The sequence below is a fragment of the Camelina sativa genome, chromosome 7, assembly GCF_000633955.1.
Source record: "Camelina sativa cultivar DH55 chromosome 7, Cs, whole genome shotgun sequence".
Lineage (NCBI taxonomy): Eukaryota > Viridiplantae > Streptophyta > Magnoliopsida > Brassicales > Brassicaceae > Camelina > Camelina sativa.
In genome coordinates, this window is record NC_025691.1 from 28,851,228 (window position 1) to 28,870,325 (window position 19,098).

At 37.7% G+C, this 19,098-nt stretch overlaps 4 protein-coding genes across 4 annotated transcripts in view; 2 read left to right on the forward strand and 2 right to left on the reverse strand.

Annotated features, from left to right (window-relative positions):
- LOC104703125 (protein EARLY FLOWERING 3-like) overlaps positions 1-3,539 on the forward strand; it is a 6,304-nt gene extending 2,765 nt beyond the window's left edge. Inside the window, exons 4-7 of the mRNA XM_010419071.1 lie at positions 1-263; positions 1,412-1,463; positions 1,565-1,988; positions 2,784-3,539. The exon at positions 1-263 is cut by the window's left edge and continues 37 nt beyond it. Of these exons, the coding sequence (XP_010417373.1) occupies positions 1-263; positions 1,412-1,463; positions 1,565-1,988; positions 2,784-3,433 (1,389 nt within the window). The 3' untranslated portion in view covers positions 3,434-3,539. The remainder of the gene's footprint in view (positions 264-1,411; positions 1,464-1,564; positions 1,989-2,783) is intronic.
- LOC104703124 (vacuolar-processing enzyme alpha-isozyme) lies at positions 3,606-6,471 on the reverse strand. The gene is made up of 9 exons (XM_010419070.1): positions 6,206-6,471; positions 5,679-5,843; positions 5,422-5,578; positions 5,256-5,341; positions 4,975-5,174; positions 4,842-4,890; positions 4,522-4,734; positions 4,219-4,422; positions 3,606-4,006 (listed from the first exon to the last, which is right to left on the reverse strand). Exons 1-9 carry the CDS (start codon positions 6,401-6,403, stop codon positions 3,824-3,826), a joined length of 1,455 nt encoding a protein of 484 aa, XP_010417372.1. The 5' UTR covers positions 6,404-6,471; the 3' UTR covers positions 3,606-3,823.
- Positions 8,804-11,118, forward strand: LOC104703126 (PITH domain-containing protein 1). The gene is made up of 9 exons (XM_010419072.2): positions 8,804-8,984; positions 9,262-9,342; positions 9,739-9,788; positions 10,009-10,086; positions 10,180-10,237; positions 10,321-10,370; positions 10,551-10,659; positions 10,735-10,796; positions 10,879-11,118. The coding sequence occupies exons 1-9, from the start codon at positions 8,901-8,903 to the stop codon at positions 10,919-10,921; spliced, it is 615 nt and encodes a 204-aa protein (XP_010417374.1). The 5' UTR covers positions 8,804-8,900; the 3' UTR covers positions 10,922-11,118.
- LOC104703127 (RNA-binding protein FUS-like) lies at positions 15,812-19,092 on the reverse strand. The gene is made up of 5 exons (XM_010419073.2): positions 19,058-19,092; positions 18,853-18,951; positions 18,710-18,781; positions 18,477-18,596; positions 15,812-16,950 (listed from the first exon to the last, which is right to left on the reverse strand). The coding sequence occupies exons 2-5, from the start codon at positions 18,904-18,906 to the stop codon at positions 15,955-15,957; spliced, it is 1,242 nt and encodes a 413-aa protein (XP_010417375.1). The 5' UTR covers positions 18,907-18,951; positions 19,058-19,092; the 3' UTR covers positions 15,812-15,954.

Sequence of the window (19,098 nt, forward strand, 5' to 3'; positions counted from 1 at the left end):
ACTGATAATGGAGCTGAATCTCACTTGGCAACGGAAAGTCATTTAGAAGAGGGTCATGGAAGTCCTGAAGACATTGATACTGGTCGTGAATACAGCAGAAACAGAGGATGCGCCTCTCTGCAGCAGATAAATGAAGATGCAAGTGATGATGTTTCTGATGATTCGATGGTGGATTCTATATCCAGCATAGATGTCTCTCCCGATGATGTTGTGGGAGTATTAGGTCAAAAACGTTTCTGGAGAGCAAGGAAAGCTATTGCCAAGTAAGTTCACCAGAAATTTACACTTTGGTTGACTAAATTATTTATTTTCTGGTCTTTTTATCCATCTCCTTTGATAACGACTTTTTTTGCTAGCAAGAAGTTAATACTTAAGCTTTGTTCCATAATTTTACTGAAGCTTTCCTCTGTTGTTTTTTTGCTATTTTCATGGAGGACTGTGGTAGGGCATATTTCACTATCACTACATTTACTAGAACACTTTCCAACAGTTTTTTTTTTTCATGATTAACGATCGCTGGTTTACATGTATAGTTATAACTCGGTTATCTACTCTGTCTAATTTTGAGAGAAAAGATTTTGGGTTTTTACTTGAGAAGTGATGGTTCTATAGTGGAGAGGCCACTGATTGCTTCTAAAACGGTCCTATAATATGTTTAGTTGAAGAGCCCTTGGTAGCATATTAACGCATTTAACACGTTGGATAATGTTATAGCAGGGAGGGACATTCTCTGTTGACATACATTGTGCAAGGTGCCCGCCGAGACAGTTCATGGCTTTATACTATGTCTTCTTTGCATCTGGTTGTTGGAACATGTCCCTGTCTCGGTTTGGTATTACTTTAATTCTGCACTGTCATCTTGGACATTTTCCCTACTTGTCATTTAAGGGGTTGAACCAGGTAGGGGAATGTTTTCTGAGAATTACGGGATCTAAATTTTAGTTAGCCATACATAAAGCTAGTTTTGAGTCTTACAACGATGCAGAATTATAGTTGCTTCTTGCTATTGCTTAAGAGGATCCTTAGTGTGGTTGTGAACTAGTTTCTATGGATTTTAGACTCCATAACCATAACTCAGATTTAAGGTTCAATGTTCTCTTAGCTATGGTAAGGACGTTAACAAGCTTTTTTCTTGCTTTTTGTTAAATATCTGAGATTCACATTAAGCTGCACGGTAAGCTAGATTTCAATAAACCCATCCCTTGCATCATGTATCTTCAATTTAGATATTTTTGTTGAAAGTGTTCTGGTTACCTATGCCTAACGTGTCCGTGGATGTATTGCTTTGCTTTTCTATCATTGCTGATTAGCTATTATTGCTTGTTTCTTTTTCCCTATCTCGTCTTCAACAGAAACTATATCTTTCCTTTAACGGTTCATCTTCTTGACGTGACTCTGTTTCTCATTACAGTCAACAAAGAGTATTTGCGGTTCAACTATTTGAGTTGCACAGACTGATTAAGGTAAAGTCGTTCGAAAACTTCTCTTATGTTTCAGTGAATATTTGTTTATTTTATAGCTGAAACAGACGTATTCAACTGTGCTTTAATTCTGTAATAATCAGGTTCAAAAACTTATTGCTGCATCACCGGATATTTTGCTCGATGAGATAAACTTTCTTGGAAAAGTTTCTGCTAAAAGCTATCCAGTGAAGAAGCTCGTTCCGTCAGAATTTATGGTAAAGCCTCCTCTACCACATGTTGTCGTCAAACAAAGGGGCGACTCAGAGAAGACTAACCAACATAAAATGGAAAGCTCAGCTGAGAACGTTGTTGGGAGGTTGTCAAACCAAGGTCATCATCATCAACAATCCAACTATATGCCTTTCCCGAACAACCCACCCGCTTCACCAGCTGCAAATGGATATTGCTTTCCTCCTCAGCCTCCTCCCTCGGGAAATCAGCAATGGTTGATCCCTGTAATGTCTCCTTCTGAAGGGCTGATATACAAGCCTCACCCAGGTATGGGGCATCCAGGAGGGTATTATGGTCATTTTATGCCTCCACCCATGGTAATGCCTCAGTATCACCCGGGCATTGGATTCCCACCTCATCCTAGTAGTGGCTACTTCCCTCCATATGGAATAATGCCCACCATGATGAACCCTTATTGCTCAGGCCAACAACAACAACATCATCAGCAACAACAACCCAATGAGCAGCATATGAATCAGTTTGGGTATCCTGGAAATTTTCAACACCAACAACAACCCAATGAGCATATGAATCAGTTTGTGTGTCCCGGAAATCTTCAGAACACCCAACAACAGAGCTCGGTTAATGAAGCTGCTGCACAGGAACAGCAACAGCCAACAAAGTCTTACCCTCGGGCTAGAAAGAGCAGGCAAGGGAGCACAGGAAGCAGTCCAAGTGGGGTTGAGGGTATCGCTGGTAACAAGTCCTTTCGGCCATTCTCAACCATTGATGACAGCAACAATATCAACAACGAACCTGAGGATATGATGACAACAACCACAACGACAACCAGAACAACTGTTACTNCACATGTTGTCGTCAAACAAAGGGGCGACTCAGAGAAGACTAACCAACATAAAATGGAAAGCTCAGCTGAGAACGTTGTTGGGAGGTTGTCAAACCAAGGTCATCATCATCAACAATCCAACTATATGCCTTTCCCGAACAACCCACCCGCTTCACCAGCTGCAAATGGATATTGCTTTCCTCCTCAGCCTCCTCCCTCGGGAAATCAGCAATGGCTGATCCCTGTAATGTCTCCTTCTGAAGGGCTGATATACAAGCCTCACCCAGGTATGGGGCATCCAGGAGGGTATTATGGTCATTTTATACCTCCACCCATGGTAATGCCTCAGTATCACCCGGGCATTGGATTCCCACCTCATCCTAGTAATGGCTATTTCCCTCCATATGGAATAATGCCCACCATGATGAACCCTTATTGCTCAGGCCAACAACAACAACCACCCAATGAGCAGCATATGAATCAGTTTGGGTATCCTGGAAATTTTCAACACCAACAACAACCCAATGAGCATATGAATCAGTTTGTGTGTCCCGGAAATCTTCAGAACACCCAACAACAGAGCTCGGTTAATGAAGCTGCTGCACAGGAACAGCAACAGCCAACAAAGTCTTACCCTCGGGCTAGAAAGAGCAGGCAAGGGAGCACAGGAAGCAGTCCAAGTGGGGTTGAGGGTATCGCTGGTAACAAGTCCTTTCGGCCATTCTCAACCATTGATGACAGCAACAATATCAACAACGAACCTGAGGATATGATGACAACAACCACAACGACAACCAGAACAACTGTTACTCAGACAACAAGAGATGGAGGAGTGACGAGAGTGATAAAGGTTGTACCTCACAATGCGAAGCTCGCAAGTGAGAATGCTGCCAGGATTTTCCGGTCAATACAAGAAGAACGTAAACGCTATGACCCATCCTCGAACTCTTAAGCTTCCTCTATCCGTATTGTACTGTGTTTGCGACTCAGATATGTATTTTACCAAAGTAGAAAATTGTGATAGATGTTATTCTCAATATATGTACCATGTAAACGTATTATGTGAGCCTCATTTATGTATGTTAATTGTCTTAAAAAGTCTTGAAATCACTATAACACAAACGTTTATCGTTGCTTTTACTGCATATTATAATTATCTGAAAATACTTACAATCACTTTTCTTTTATCTCTTTTATCTTTGATACTCACACCAATAACTTAAGCATACAATATTTACATCAACTTGTGTACATAGGAAGGATTATAACTGGTATTAAGATATACATAGATGTTATTATCATCGTACATGGATATAAACAAACATTGATGGGGAGATGAGGATCAAGCACTGAATCCTCGGTGAAGAGAGCTCCAAGGACCGGCAGGGATGGACGGACAGGCCTGCATCGCTGCCTCCTCCATCTGCGTCATCTGAATGCCTGCATTACATATGTTTGCGATCGACCTCATGTGCTTTATTCCGTACTGAGACAACGATCCGCAGTGCCTCTCGAACGCTCTCACCTAACAACCACATGAAGGAGATGATGTTATCTTAACATATCTTGAAGGTATTTTGCGTCTTGCATCAGAATAAGATGTTTCCTTTTCTATTGGGTAGGATAAGATTCTTTGACCATCTAAAGACATTGTTTAATACTAACCATATAGAGTTTACTTAAACCTTGATGGAAGAACTTAAATAGCAAAGTTTTTAATGAGAGGCAAAAGAGTACCATAGATTTAAGGCAGTCCCAATCATCCACAAGTGGTTTTCCAGAAGGCCGGACTTTATTTAGTATCTCAGGACCTTCCAAACCAAACAAAAGTTTCCCAATCAATAGAACGCTATTGTCGACGTGGAGTCTGTGAGACATTGCTTCAATGACTTGCTTCTGAGCTTCAACTTTTCTTGCAGAACCTTCCGGTGCCTTTCGATACTACATGGAAAAAAAATCACTTTGATATAGGTTAAGTAACCACATACAATATTTTTCCGTAGATATCACCGGAAAAGCAAAGAGAGTAGGATAATAAACCTTATCCCAGAAATGGACAAGGTCAGCGTCACGCTGGTTTGTAACTCTTGAAGGTGGCCTTAGTGATGCATTCTCATCCACAAAGGTGAAGTTTTCATTGGCTGGGTTTGTGCCCATATAAAGAACAAGCTTCTCCTTGCTGAGTCCTATATCTCCAAATTCCAAAACATGAGAACCATAAGATGAACCAGTACCTGCTGTCCTTTTTTTCACCTGAAACAATAAATTATTCGTTTTGATGCTCAATGCACAAACAGTTCTCACTCGAAAGAGTTCCAGACAAAACTTAAATCACAAATATACAAAACATAAGCATATACCAGTTCATATTGCTGGTGCAAACTCTCTGTCTGTAAATTGTGTTTATCACTGTGTGAATTGAAAGCAAATGAATTAGGATCACATAGAGAATACTAAATATTCTTGTCATATTTTAAAAGTTCTTAAGAATACCTGTCTTCCATCCAAGCAACACTGTACAAGTCACCCAAACAGGTCTCATACTCAGAAGGAGGACTAGGATCCTCTCCAGGACAATAAGTACCCCAGCTGCTTTCTACTGCATTCGATGCGGTTGTGGCATAAATGTTTAAACCCTCTGGTAAAAGGCCTTCAAAAATACTTCCAGACTCACAAGCCTCTAAATAAAACACCTGCATCCACGAGAATATGATCAAGCCAAATCACAAGCAGCTCACAAATAAAGCATTATCAGAAGAATCTTGTCAATGTACCAAGCTCTTATATGTTCCAGAAGCATGTTTTTTCTTTAAGACATCATTTAGATCTTTTGCATATAGATATGGAGAAGTTGGCATCCCTGAACATAAACATAGAGACTCAAGTCATCAAACTTTTCTCAAAAACTTACTTTAAGAAGAAAAAAAGGGTTGAACTTACCAAGCACTCCTGGGCCACCGTGATCGCTATAATATATGAAAATATGATCGTTTGGACCGCTATTTACAACTTTGCCACTTCCTCCTTTAAGAGCTTTTTTATTTCCAAGGATCACAGCAAATAAGTTATCAACATTGACTTCATCTCCAGTATAATCCTGCCACAAGCAAAACCCCAACAATTCAAATCACAAATCCGTTTCAAAAGATCCATAAACCGTAGCTAAAAATCTAAAACAAAATCCAAAGATTAAAAACCTTGGGAACTCCGTTATAGACATCCTCTCCATTAGGACTGTTAATAATAACTCCAGGCCTTGGATTCTCTTCGTGCTCTGCAATATCATCATACATAAACACTACAATATTCTCCTCTTTCACTCCACCTTTCTTTAGAAGCTGATACGCATGACAAACATCCGCCTGCAAAATTTTTACCAAATGATCAATTAGCCTTTACCAAACTAACTTGGGGGGGCTGACAAAAACTTCATTGTTTCAAAAAAAGAAACAAAACAGTAACCAACCCTAAGATTCGAGTATTACAAGAACTTGTCGCTCAAATTGAAAAAAAAAAATGAAATGGACCTTGTAGACTAAACCAACTAGCAAAGATCGTATCAAATCCGAGAAATACCAAAACCGGCGCCGCGATTTCGTAATTTCGAAATTTCGATTAATGATCAACAGAAACGTAAGATTTAACCAGCATTGACTAAAAACAACTAGCCAACAAGATCATCAGCAATTTCGTAAATTTCGAAATGAGAGGATCACATCGATACCTGATGTCTATAATTCCAGTATCCGCTGGATCCGGCGACGAGAACAGCCCACCTAGTAGAACCATCGTCGTTCTCTTGAGTTGGTGGGCGGAAGAACTTAGAAGCTTGAGAAGGAAGTCGGATGATGTTATCGGAGGCGGCAGCGGCGACTAGAGAGATCAGGGAGAGGACGAGAAAGGAGACGGCGAGGGGGGTCATTGTGTGTTAGGAAGGTGACGTGGATAAGAATCTTGGGAGGCGGGTCCTCCTATTTATAAACAATAATGAATCTTTGATCTGATGCCAACCTAACGCCTGCCCCATTACTTGTTCTGTCTATACACGCAAGTACAATTTTTTTAATACTAGAGTTTTGATAAGTACAGATTATTCTGTTTTTATTATTAAAAAAAAATAGATTGGTTTTGTTGAAGCCATAAATAAGATGTGATGTTTTTTTAGTTCTATAATAATACAGCAGTGAAAAAAATTATCATAATTATTATTAGAAAAAAAAAAAGAAGAAGATATCACTAATTTGTACTACCATGGCATTTCTTTACTTCCAAATACACAGTTGTGTGACAGCGGAATGTTGTTATCAATCAAAGTTTTATTATATATCAATCAAAGATTAGTATATCATTCTTTTTAAATTTTGTTTTGGTAAATTTTTGTCATATATGAATATAGTTATTAGGGTTAAACATAAATGAAGGAGAAAGAGTTACGAGAATTTTCTGACTTTTAAATCGGAAAATCCGATGAAAATTAACTATTAAATAACACCAAATCTGAAGAAAAGAAATGGTCCAATGTGTTTGAGTTAAATGAAATAGGATGTTACATTATTATCCTCATTTTTATCATTTTTGGACAACTCTATCTTTTTGTTTGCTTCTAATTAAAACCTAACACTAGCAATTAATTTACCAAATTAAGTTTCATCTTTGTCATTTGGTAAATTTTCACTTATGATTCTGAATTACGATTTGATTGCTAGAACTAGAACCATTCAAGGTTGGGGAAACATAAGATCCTTCCCCTTTTAATGATGAAAAAACGAAAGTTGTTTTGTTTCATTGCCCAAAAAAAAGGGTAAAGAAAAAGGCATTAGTTTGGGCTTTTGGGCACTAAATCATGCATATAAGTTTTGCCTTTTTTCACAGTGACATTTACTTTTTGGGCACTAAATCCTGAGTATAGCGTAAATGTCACCGTGAAGCTATCAGACTTAATTCGGTCACGATGATCCTTTTCCCCTAAATCGTCACAACTATGTATATCTTTGTTTATTAGTAGTGGAAAATGAGTCGGTCGGTTTATTAGTTTCGATGTAGATTTTAAATTTTTGATTGCCACAATAGAAATTTTCAAGTCTATTAATCATATCATATTAAAACTCAAAGTTAAATTTGTTTTTAATTAATCTAATAATTTTTTTGGCCGGAATGAGTATGTTGTGTTTTCTAAAGATTCTATAATGTTCAAATAAGATTTTGGTCTTGTGCATTTGTTGTCATGTGTGCAAAAAATAATACTATTTAAGTTTCTGATTTTGGGTTCAAGTTTTACAGGCATAAACTATTGTCAATTTCAGATTTTAGGACTTAAAAATAAAACTAAAATTCTGGTAACATAACTAAAAGGGTCACGTGATGCACCATAGGGACATGCCCAAAATCGGGCTAGTAAATAAAGCATTGTCACAGATTAATTAATAGAAGAAACAAGTGTTTTTGGAAAAATATGTTGAAGTGTCGAACTGGCTCAAAAATTGTGAGATAAAATATTTACTTTTTTGTTGTTGGACAACGCTACATCTTGTTTTAGACCGTGCCTTTGAAGATTATGAGAAGAGTTTGATATCAAGTTCCAAAGACGAACTATGTTAAGTTTGAGATAATCTACTATGAAGAATGATTTGTTCTAACTAATACCGATTATAACAAAAATGGTTCGATAATCCAAAGTCCGAACCAGGAAGCACAAGTTGTATCAACAATTCGTTGAAACTTGAAACAGATAAAGACCAAAATTATTAAACCTAAATAGACATATTTTATTAAATAAAAACCTCTAAAGATTTAAAAAAATAAATAAATAAATAAAATAAATAAAAAAAAAACTTGAAACAGATATATATATATATATATAAATTTAAAGGATTTATTTTTACGAGAAATACCCTAAAATAGTACTAAAAAAGTTTTGTGGACAATTATAGCACACATTCTATAAATTTCCAAAAATAGCATAATTTAACACATTAAAATATTTAAAATTAATTTTTAGAATTTTGTTTTTTAGATTTGGGTTCTCAATTTCACATTTAGGGTATAGTTTTGAGGGGTAGAGTTTAGTATTTTGAATATATAATTTAATTTAAGAGATTAATTGATGCTATTTTTGGAATTTTAAAAATATTGTGATAAGTTTGGAAAAAAACTTATTTTTGTGTTATTTTTGAGAATCTCCTCTTATTTATCTAGCGTTTGTACGATTTTTTTTTCTCAAAAAACAAAACGCTGCGTTTTAACAAACTTATTAATACGATGTCGTTTAGTCTGATTTTTTTTTTTTTTTTTAAGTGAAACCGATGATATTTATTTAGTTTGATACCTTTTCTCCTCACTTGCTCTAAAGATTTCTCGAAATTTCTATGGCGAGATTGTTTTAGCCGAAGAGACGAGACGAGTTCCGATTTGGTAAAAAGATGTCGTGTACGCATGATCACAACTGCGAGGATCATGAGTGTTCCTCTGATTGGTCTCTCTACAAACACATTGATCTCTCCAAGGTCTCCCTCCCTCTCTCTATAATCATATGGTTTTTAAAATCTCCAATCATCACATTGAATCTGTAATTAGGCAGTTTAAGTTCTAGGTTAACGAATCCCAACAATTTAAAAGATTCCGATTGATGCTGGACTTGTGAGGTTTCTGATTTTTAGGGGTTTCAGATACAGAAACTATAAGAATTTTTGAGTTCATGTATGAATCAGTCTCTGGTTTTGTATCCTTAGCAAGAGTAGGTAGTTTTTTTTAACTAGTTGTGTTGTATAAACTTGATCTCAGGTTACTGCTCTGAATGAATCTGTTTCCGGAAGTGCAAAATCAGTCTTCAAAGCTTGGGAACAGCGATTACTCTCTTCTGGGGTACTCTTAATATTCTTCACTATCTTTTTATGTTTTGCAGAAACAAATGATAACCTTTTTTAGTTAATGATAACCTTTTTTAACTAGTTGTGTTGAGTACCACCACAAGCTAGTATGTGATCATTGTTAGGGAATACACTACTGTTCTTGCAACCTCAATCACTAGGCAACCTCCTTGTATGTGATAAGAACTAAGCCCCTACGATATTTTCCTGTACCTCACATACAAAATTAAGCCTTTTATGTGACTTGTGTTTATAATTCATTAACCAATATCATTTTATATGTTTCTTATAAAATGTGACTTATAAATTATACTCTATACCTCACATAAATTATACTCTGTGTATGATTTATGTCTAAAAGAACTGGTGTTGTTTTTTTCTTTGTGTACAGGAGCACTTGGAGAGCAATGAGGGAGACCCTGAATTGCTTGTTTTTGTACCGTACGTTCAGCTCTTTGTTGTTCCCTTTTTTTTTTTTTCCGACCTGTGAATTCAATTTTCTACCGATATTGTTGGTTTGCGTTTAGAAATATAGTGACTTCATATCATTGTTAACTTGACTGAAGCTTGGGAGAAACTAGATATAGTCTTACTACTGTGGAAATTATTAGTACTTTTGGATGGGCATTCATTTATTTCCATGTTGTCATGATTCTCGTAGATTCACATCAGACGTCAAGATCAAAAGCATATCAATCGTTGGTGGCCCTGAAGGAACAAGTCCTTCTAAGTTGAGAGTGTATGTTTAAACTACCCTATAAATCTTTTCCTGTATGCATATGGTTCCTTCATTACAGAAAGACAAAAATGCTGATTATTGTCTCAAAACTAGGTTTATCAATCGTGAAGGGATTGACTTCTCAGATGTTGAGAGTATGCAAGCCGTTCAGGTATTCCGTTGTGAGTTTTTTGTTTACTGAAATGCCAAAGAAAAATGCATTTATGCTGAAACATTTGTGAGTTTTTTATGAAGGAATGGGAGTTAGCTGAAAATTTGCAAGGAGTCTTAGAATACCAGACCAGGTTTTTCTCTACACTTATATCGTTTCACTGGGTTGTAACATAATCTCTACATACTTTATGTAATGAATCTTAATAACTCTATATGAATCGAGCGTAATCCTTCACTGAACTATACATGCTTTTTCGTCAACTGGTCATAAGTGAGATGTCTGATCAGAATGTGATTTGCGCCGTGATTAGGTATTCAAAATTCCAGAGTGTTGGGAACATCACATTGCATTTCCCTGAGAGTTTTGGAGGTGACACAACCCAGATTCGTTATATTGGGTTCAAAGGTGAAGCAACCCAGGTAAGTTTGTATATGAATGCTGCTGCTATCATATGGTATTGCAATTGGTTAAGTTGAACCTTTTGGTCTTAACAGTTGAAAAGGGATGTTGTTGCGACAATTGTTTATGAGATCAGACCAAATCCTTCAGATCACAAGTAAGCCTGAATCTCAACCAAATTAGTCTTTTTTGTTTCGTATGTGAAGATCCTTCAGTTGCAAACTCTGTTCGTTTGGTAGGACAAAGGCCGAGACTGGTGGAGGTTTTTCACAAGTTGAGTGAAGACATCATCTGCTCCAACTTTACTCTTCAGCCTTCTCACATACTCATCTTTGCTCCTTAACAAGCTTCGGCATGATGTCAAAACTAAAAAGCTTCGGCTTATTATATTAGCAAACATATATGTATCGAATAAATTGACAGACCAACATTTCTGTGCTTAAAAACCTACATAAGATCTTTCAGAACCATTTTTTTTCCTTTTGCTCAACAACATTGAAAGAGACAGCCCAAGTTAGGTGTGCAAAGGAACACTGAAAGAGTAGATGGTTAACAGTCTCAACACAAGATGGACATCTAATGCAGGTGTTGTCTTTGGCCAAGTGTCTGTAAGAGAGGTTCCCAGCTACTGACAGACAGTTACTCAAACATCTCCAAAAAAAGTGAAGAAGGTTATAGGTGGAGCGTCTGTTTTCCACAGTTGCTAATAGAGAGGTTTCAGATTTGGATGGAGCACTTCCTGGGGGATCTTTCTCTTATTGATGATCTCACACATGACGACATAACCCAACACCCAGATTTAACTGAATAATGTCCTGATTTACTATACTCTCAGGCATATCTATCTTTTGCGGCCGTACCTCCCAGTCTAAGTTCCAAAATCTTTTTTTATCCTCATCAGAGAACAGCAACGATAATAAATCATGTCTCCACCACTCTCATCGACCTGGTGGTGTTCCTTTGAAAGCAAGTTTATTACTTGAATAGCTGGTTTGGTGCTGAGAGCCATTGGTGTTTCCATATATCAAGTGATTCCCAATTCCCTATCACAGCTCGAGCTCCTTGTTAGATCATACTTTGTGCTTCGTGAATGCTTCTTCAAGCATAGGAAGATCTAACCTCTAGAGCTAGTGGAGCATTAGAGGTTCAGGCTTACTAAACTATAATGCTCCAGGCTTACTAAACTATCTGCTTTTGATTTGAACACCCTAGCCAATAAATGAATCTGGCTTAGTGAGCATTCTCCACATCTATTTCCAAATGAAGCCACATTCTTAAACTCTTTTTATAAACTTTGATGTGCCCAAGTCTCTCTTTCTTTTCACATGTAAACTTTTTCTAAAGATTTCCAAACCGATAAACTTTTTTTATTAGTGCAAGGGTTACCGATAGAGAAATGCGGAAATAGGCTTGGGCATTCGGGTATTCGATCGGGTTCAGGTTCGGATCTCCGGATGTTCGGATTTTCGGATGTATACATATAAAACCCGATCGGGTATTTTATAGAATCGGGTCGGGTTCGGGTCGAATGTATTCGGATCCGGGTATTTTCGGATTTACCCGAAATCCGAATTTGGCGACAGATATCCGATATGGTTCGGGTATTTTTATCCGAAATTGATAAAAATACCCGATATTCCTGAAACTAATCGAAATTAAATGAAAAACCCGAAATCAAAAGTCTTATATGAATTGAAATACTGAACTGAGAGTTAAAGTTTTAAAGAGATAAAAAAGTAAAACCAAAACTAAGTTTAAAGTCTTAGAGATGAGTAAGTAGAGAAGTAAAAAACAATCATATCATCTCATCTTCTTCATCCAAACGATCCCAATTGCCGACTTACAAAAACAATCATCTCATTCGAACCCCTCTTCTTCTTTAACCACTTAGAGAGTTAGAGTTTCAAACTCTGAAAAGAAAATGACAAACAAAAAAAGTATTAGAGATTGTATCTTAGTAATCAACATCAAACAAATAGACAAAAAAAAAAATACCTCTTTCAAGCTCATCTTCAAACTCAACTTCTGCAAGAATCTGTGCATTTGTAAGAACCTTTTCTTCAAAATGAATATCTTGTTTTAACCATTGTTCAGTACACATCAAAACCTCCACCATGTAGTGTGTAAGACAGCTTCTATATGGTTCTATTATCCTTCCACTAGTGCTAAAAGCACTTTCAGAAGCAACAGAAGAAACCTGCATAGCAAATAAATCTCTAGCCATCTTGGATAAAATGGGATACCTTGCACTGTTGACTTTCCACCAAGAGAGAATATCATACTTAATGCCCATAATCAATTCAGGATTCTCTACTTCTTCTCTCAAATAAGTTTCCAATTCATTAGTATCTCTAACTCCTATCTTTCTAAGCAATGTATCATACTTCTGCTCCATTGGGTTATAACCATCAAATTCATCTTCCATTGAGTCAAATAACCCATCTATTTGCCTCACTTCAGTAGCCTGAGATGATGATTGAGACTGACCGGATGCTTGAGATGTTGAATTAGCATATCTTTCACTATACTCCGCATACATCGCACGCATGACAATCAAAATCGAATCATTCAACCCCTTAGCCGTTGTACTATCTTCTCCATACAGCTCCGCAAAACACAAATTTGCAAACTCCATCTTCTTTCTCGGATCAAAAACACTAGCAATTACCAACATACTGTTTATGTTCTTGATGCCATCCCAATATTTGTCAAATTAATTATACATCTTCTCGGCATTAACCTTCACGTCAGCATCGGTATTAAGACAGAGTAACTGAAGCTCCATTGCAATGTTTACTATCTCACCATAGCACTTATGTGCATTCAAAGTAGTGGAGGCAGATACTACCAATGTACCCTGATAGAAAACATTAAGAAACTTCACAAACCTTTCTATTTTACGCCAATCATTCGTCAAAGGAGGTCCTAGCCTTTTTTCTCCATTATCATACTCAAGGAAATTATCATTGTAGAGCTTATCTTCGCACTCCATCCTATCAAACGCTCCTTTGAACTTAATTGCTCTTGTCAACATTAAATATGTCGAATTCCATCTAGTGGTTACATCTAAAGGCAAACTACCCTTCGTAAATCTACCAGTTTCCACTCGCAGCTCAAATGCCTTTCTCCTATTTGGTCCTGATCTGACATAAGATATGGCATTGCAGACTGAACTAACACTAACATCCATTTCAGTCAATCCATCCTTAACTATCAAGTTTATAATATGCCCAACACATCTCATATGCATGTAATCTCCATTCAACACTAGAGAATCTGTTCTAATTTGAGAGAAGGTAGACTGAAACTCATCCAAAGCATTGCTATTAGCAGTTGCATTATCCATAGTCACAGTAAACACCTTCTCTATCCCCCAGTCAGCAAGACATTGTAGAAGAGTGCTAGCAATTGTCTTACCTTTGTGATCCAGCACATACTTGAATCCAATTATTAACTTCTTCAACCGCCAATGTTTATCAACGTAGTGTGCTGTTATGACCATATAACTTGAACCTGTTGATAGAAAAAGAAAAGAAAAGAATGAGCTCATATTAGAGAAGAGAACATGATCGACAATAAGAATGATCATAATATACTTGAAAAAAACATACCTGTTACCGAGGATACCCAAATATCAGTGGTGAGTGACACTCTTTGCTTACTCTCAATAAACCATTGTCTAAGTGTGGCCTTCCTCTCATGATACATTTTCACTATGTCTCTTGTTGTTGTCCTTCTTGAGTGAGGCTTATACAAGTTTACCTAAACAAATTATACAAGATAAATTTTGATTAGTAAAAACATATATAATAAAGAAGTTGCTAAGAGAATGTTAACCATGTTAAGAGAAGACTAACCTTGATGCAAAAGAATCTTAATGCCATGGATTCTACAAACGACAATGGTAGCTCTCCTATCACCACCATCTGGTTAAGTGCTTCTCTGAAAACATGCTCAGGCACTCTTGCACTATGTAGGTTTCCTTCTTGATTAATAACCTTTTGTCCTTGCGTAGCATCTTGACCTTCTTCCCACGCCTTGAATGCCTTACATATATTGTTATGATTCCATAAGTTTTTTGTCCCTAACTTTGTAGCACATCCTAACTCCTTCCCACAATAGTTGCAGGTACATCTGTCTCGGCTTCCAGGTACTCTTGTGAAGTGGCACCATACACCGGATCTTGGCGTAAGTATCCTTGGAGTCTTATTTTGCTCAGCAGCAGTTCCTCCACCATCTGATTGACCATGAGTTTGTTTTCTTTTACCCCTTATATTAGAATCCGGTGTCAAATAGTCTTCTTCCTCTTCATGTTCGTACCTCTCTCTATATCTGTTATCATGAGTTGGAGATGATGAATCCATCTGTAAAAAAAAAAAATACTATAAGTTAGAGATGATGAATCTTATAAACTGAATCAATGATAAGTCGAAAAGTTAATAAAGAACAGATATATCAGAACCAATGAACAGATATATCTAAACCCTAAACATCATCAACGAACATCATCAACGAATATCATCAAAAATCAGCAAAAACAGAGATATCGAATATAAAAACACTAAGAGGGTCTAATTGATTATATCGAAAATACTGCTCTGTCTAATACTTGTGTATGATTAAGGTTGAAGTTTCATAATCACAACTAAAAAGAGAAGAAGATGTACCTGTGATGGCCTCCGTGAAGTCGCAGAGGGAGGAGATGATGGTTTATCAAACTGTAGAGTTTCCAGTTTGAACAATTGGGGATTTTACACCTTTATCACGATTCACTTTGCCTCGATTTTGAAAATGAGAAATCGAACAGGCTATCGCAGGTTAGTGGAATAATAAAATTAGGGATTGTATAATTATAGATGTATATTGTATAGATAAATGTATATATGTAAAGATAGGTTAAATTGGTTCGGATATCCGATCGGGTTCGGATATCCGAACCTTATGAGAACTACACCCGATCGGGTATTTAGTACTATCCGTACCCGAACCGAACTGCCTACTTCGGGTCGGGTTCGGGTTTCGGATTCGATTAAAATGCCTAGGCCTATGCGGAAAGATATTGTATAACTTATGATGTATTTTTTCTGAGTTGCGGCAAATCTATAAGTTTCGGTGGGAAAGCTTACTTTTTTCACATTTGGGGTAAATTTGAGTTGATATAAGAACACACAGTGGACCGACCAAACATAACATTAACCATTATCTTTTAATGTAGAAACTAAAACGTCAAACACAAACATTAAGATATCCTCAAGAAAAAGATAGAGCAAGGAAGCCTGTATTGTAATAACAGCTGAAAATTATCCTTAGGCATATCAACTTTTTGGGGATGCCTTGGGCGGTCCAGCAGGTGGAGCAGCAGTCTGTGCAGCTGGTGTACCACCACCACCAGCGGCAGCGGCTCCAGTCGATCCATCCGACGAGTAGCCCCCACCAGCAGCAGCTTGTGGGTATCCTCCATAAGACCCATATGCCTGAGGTGCTTGACCATACCCATATGCTGGAGGCTGTCCATACCCTGACGCTGCTGGTTGAGCATACCCAGACTGACTACCATAGCTGCCAGGAGCACCTGGAGACTGCTGGCTCTGACCATAAGCAGGTGGCTTTGCAGCCGGTGGTGGAGCTCCATATCCAGAACTGTAAGCCGCTGGTGGCTGACTGCTGTAACCAGCCTGAGAAGTTGGAGCAGCTCCATACCCTGCTTGACCAGTACTTCCTTGAGGAGGCTGTTGACCAGTTGTACCATACCCAGCCTGTCCAGACTGAGCTGACGATGGCGGAGCAGCTTGAGATGTGTCTTCCTCTTGACTCGGATTAGCGGCGCTGCCGTAACCAGCCTGTTGCTGATCATAACCAGCAGCTTGACCATATCCTGATTGTTGCGAGGCATTGTAAGCCCCATACCCATCTTGCTGGTATCCCTGACCAGCTTGGCCATAACCAGAAGCATGCTGGTAGTAATTGTAGCCTGTTGTATCCGTCGGTGCGGCTGAGCTACCACCAGTGCTTGGTTGCTGTGACTGTTGCTGACCGTAATAATCATACTCACCTTGCGCACCCTGCTGAGATGGTGGCACAGAGGATTGATCCCAGGTAGAGGAATAGCCAGCTGAAGTTTGTTGAGGGTAACTCCCGTAAGGTGATTGACCATACTGAGGTGGACCAGGATATGCTCCCGGTTGCATGTAACCACCATAACCAGGTTGTGCAGGCGGACCACCAGGTGGTGCCCAGCTTGATGGCGGGCGGGCTTGATAACCACCCTGTTGAGGATACCCTCCACCCATTGAGGAGTTTCTCATACGGTTCTGCATAAAACAAACCATTATAATAAGCTAAGGTAACTTACTCAGGGAAATAAAAGGATGACACAGCATATAAACACATGAACACAGAGGCAGAGACATATAAAGCAGATAACAAAGACTAGATCGAGAGGAATACAAGGTTACGTCATTTACCAACATCTGTCCATATAGGATCAACCAAGATCATATCATATTCTAGAAGGGTAATGGTGATGCCTACATACCGTACTGATTGGTGAAATTATTGGGTTACTCCTGCAGAAGCCCATCCCTTTCCCTATCCGAGATAAATGGGTGCAAGAAAAACCACGAATACTATAGAAGCTTTTGCAGAAAAGCAACATATATATTTACATGGAACCTATGTTCTAAAGGCAATGTTTGTGCAGCAAAGTAACCTAATACCAACTAAAGAGTGCTGTTTTCAACAATATCAATACTCATGCATATTATCAGATTCAAGCTGAGGTATGAACTCTCTGGAGTAAATTATGGTTGAAGGGTTCAGCGAGATATGAATCCAGGAAAAATTGATGCAAGCAAAAAAGGCATAATAAAAACAAACAGTTACTAGGTTAGCAAAATATTGGCACGAAAAAATGGCTAATAGGTCTTCATATGTCAGTCGCCCACCTTTGGTTATACCCTGATGATTAAAACTAGAAGTAATAGCTGAACGGAAGTGATTTGACACAAATAATTAAGCACAATTTAACAAAAAGTGACATTATTGTATAACACTGTTTGGAAAAACTATCACCACAGGTTGGACTAAAACAATTCAGCAACCTTACAAAGGCTACCCATACCAGTGTAGGATCAACCACCTTGTCTGTGGCCAGAAGCGATGAAACATAGATGTCTGCATATACTCCATAAACATAGACAACAGAATTTTTCTACTAAGAAAAATACAATTTGAAAAGTGAATGTGCTAAGAATATCTCTTGATAGGAGGAGTCACGAGAAACCATGTTATGTACATAGTAAATTTGGATTATTAAAAAAGATGGAGAGTAAGATATAAGGAAGGGTCAATAAAATTCTGCCATAAAAAGATAGTAAGAAAATGAAGGTAAGGAAGAAGCAACATATAATCTCTTGCAACCTCGTTAACAAGATGATGGTAACGAATATCAAAAAGAAATATCTTTTGTAATTAGTCAAGAAAATCCAAAAAAGTCTCAAAAAGAACCGACCCCTGCAAACAAGTGGAATAGAAGAACCATGCACAACATTGTAGATGCATATACAGTGGAGCTAATACCAACGGTAATGAAGGCACAATTATAGCTCATCATAAGCAAAACTGAGTACTAGGATTTGATACATTAACTAAGTGAAACTAGTATAGCCTACATAACCTATTATCTGAATAACAGAGCAGCTTTAAAGAAAACGCTAGAAAAACCTAAGGCTGATGACAGCTATATAATGTAATCAAAACACAATATCAATTTCAGGTAGAAAAGTAGAAACTGCAGAAGCCTGCCACAATCCATAACAAACAAAACAATTAAACATACCTCGCCACTGATGATTTCATTAACTAATTGTTTAGCATGTTCAATCTGATCGGTTATCCCATCAATCTGCAAAGTTCTTTCTGGAGTTGGGTCTCCAGGGGGCAAATGCAAAGGAATAACCTGCAGACAAATTATTACAGGATGAATAACATTTCACCAGTTGGAGACAAACAGAAGCCTGGTATATAATATTGTTTCACAAAGAAGCTGAACAATTAAAAGAGAATACAAACCTGAATTCGAGCTCCAGTCTTAGCTTGCATAGATTTGATAGTTTCACCTCCTTTACCAATTATCAGACCAACCTAGAACAGTTTATGTATTACATACAAGACACAGATTACAGAAATCAGCCTATCTCTAGAACACCAAGTACCTTATTGTTAGGAATTTTCATAACAAACTGATCAGCTCCTGCTTGTCCACCCATCCTACGGCCGCCTCCACCTGAACCAGCAGACCCACCTGCCTCAGCCTAAACCAAAATTATTAGACACAGCATTAGTAATATACTTCAATCACCTGAAACACACACCAACTTAGTCACTATCATTAGCAACAACTTGAAGTAGGAGTACTACCTCTTGAAGGACATCAGTGATCAACTGCTCAGCCTTTGAAA

Bases quoted from the DNA above. Each gene is read 5' to 3' on its own strand.
- LOC104703124 (XM_010419070.1), bottom strand. From the start codon at position 6,403: ATGACCCCCCTCGCCGTCTCCTTTCTCGTCCTCTCCCTGATCTCTCTA. The intron at 4,891-4,974 runs GTATTCTTAAGA...CAATTCACACAG, and splicing joins GTTGCTTGGATGGAAGACAG to TGATAAACACAATTTACAGA. The intron at 4,007-4,218 runs GTACTCTTTTGC...TGTGGTTGTTAG, and splicing joins GGGACTGCCTTAAATCTATG to GTGAGAGCGTTCGAGAGGCA.
- LOC104703126 (XM_010419072.2), top strand. From the start codon at position 8,901: ATGTCGTGTACGCATGATCACAACTGCGAGGATCATGAGTGTTCCTCT. The intron at 8,985-9,261 runs GTCTCCCTCCCT...ACTTGATCTCAG, and splicing joins AACACATTGATCTCTCCAAG to GTTACTGCTCTGAATGAATC. The intron at 10,087-10,179 runs GTATGTTTAAAC...TCTCAAAACTAG, and splicing joins AGTCCTTCTAAGTTGAGAGT to GTTTATCAATCGTGAAGGGA.
- LOC104703127 (XM_010419073.2), bottom strand. From the start codon at position 18,906: ATGGGTGGACAAGCAGGAGCTGATCAGTTTGTTATGAAAATTCCTAAC. The intron at 18,782-18,852 runs GTACTTGGTGTT...AAACTGTTCTAG, and splicing joins TGAAAATTCCTAACAATAAG to GTTGGTCTGATAATTGGTAA. The intron at 18,597-18,709 runs GTTTGTATTCTC...ATTTGTCTGCAG, and splicing joins AGACTGGAGCTCGAATTCAG to GTTATTCCTTTGCATTTGCC.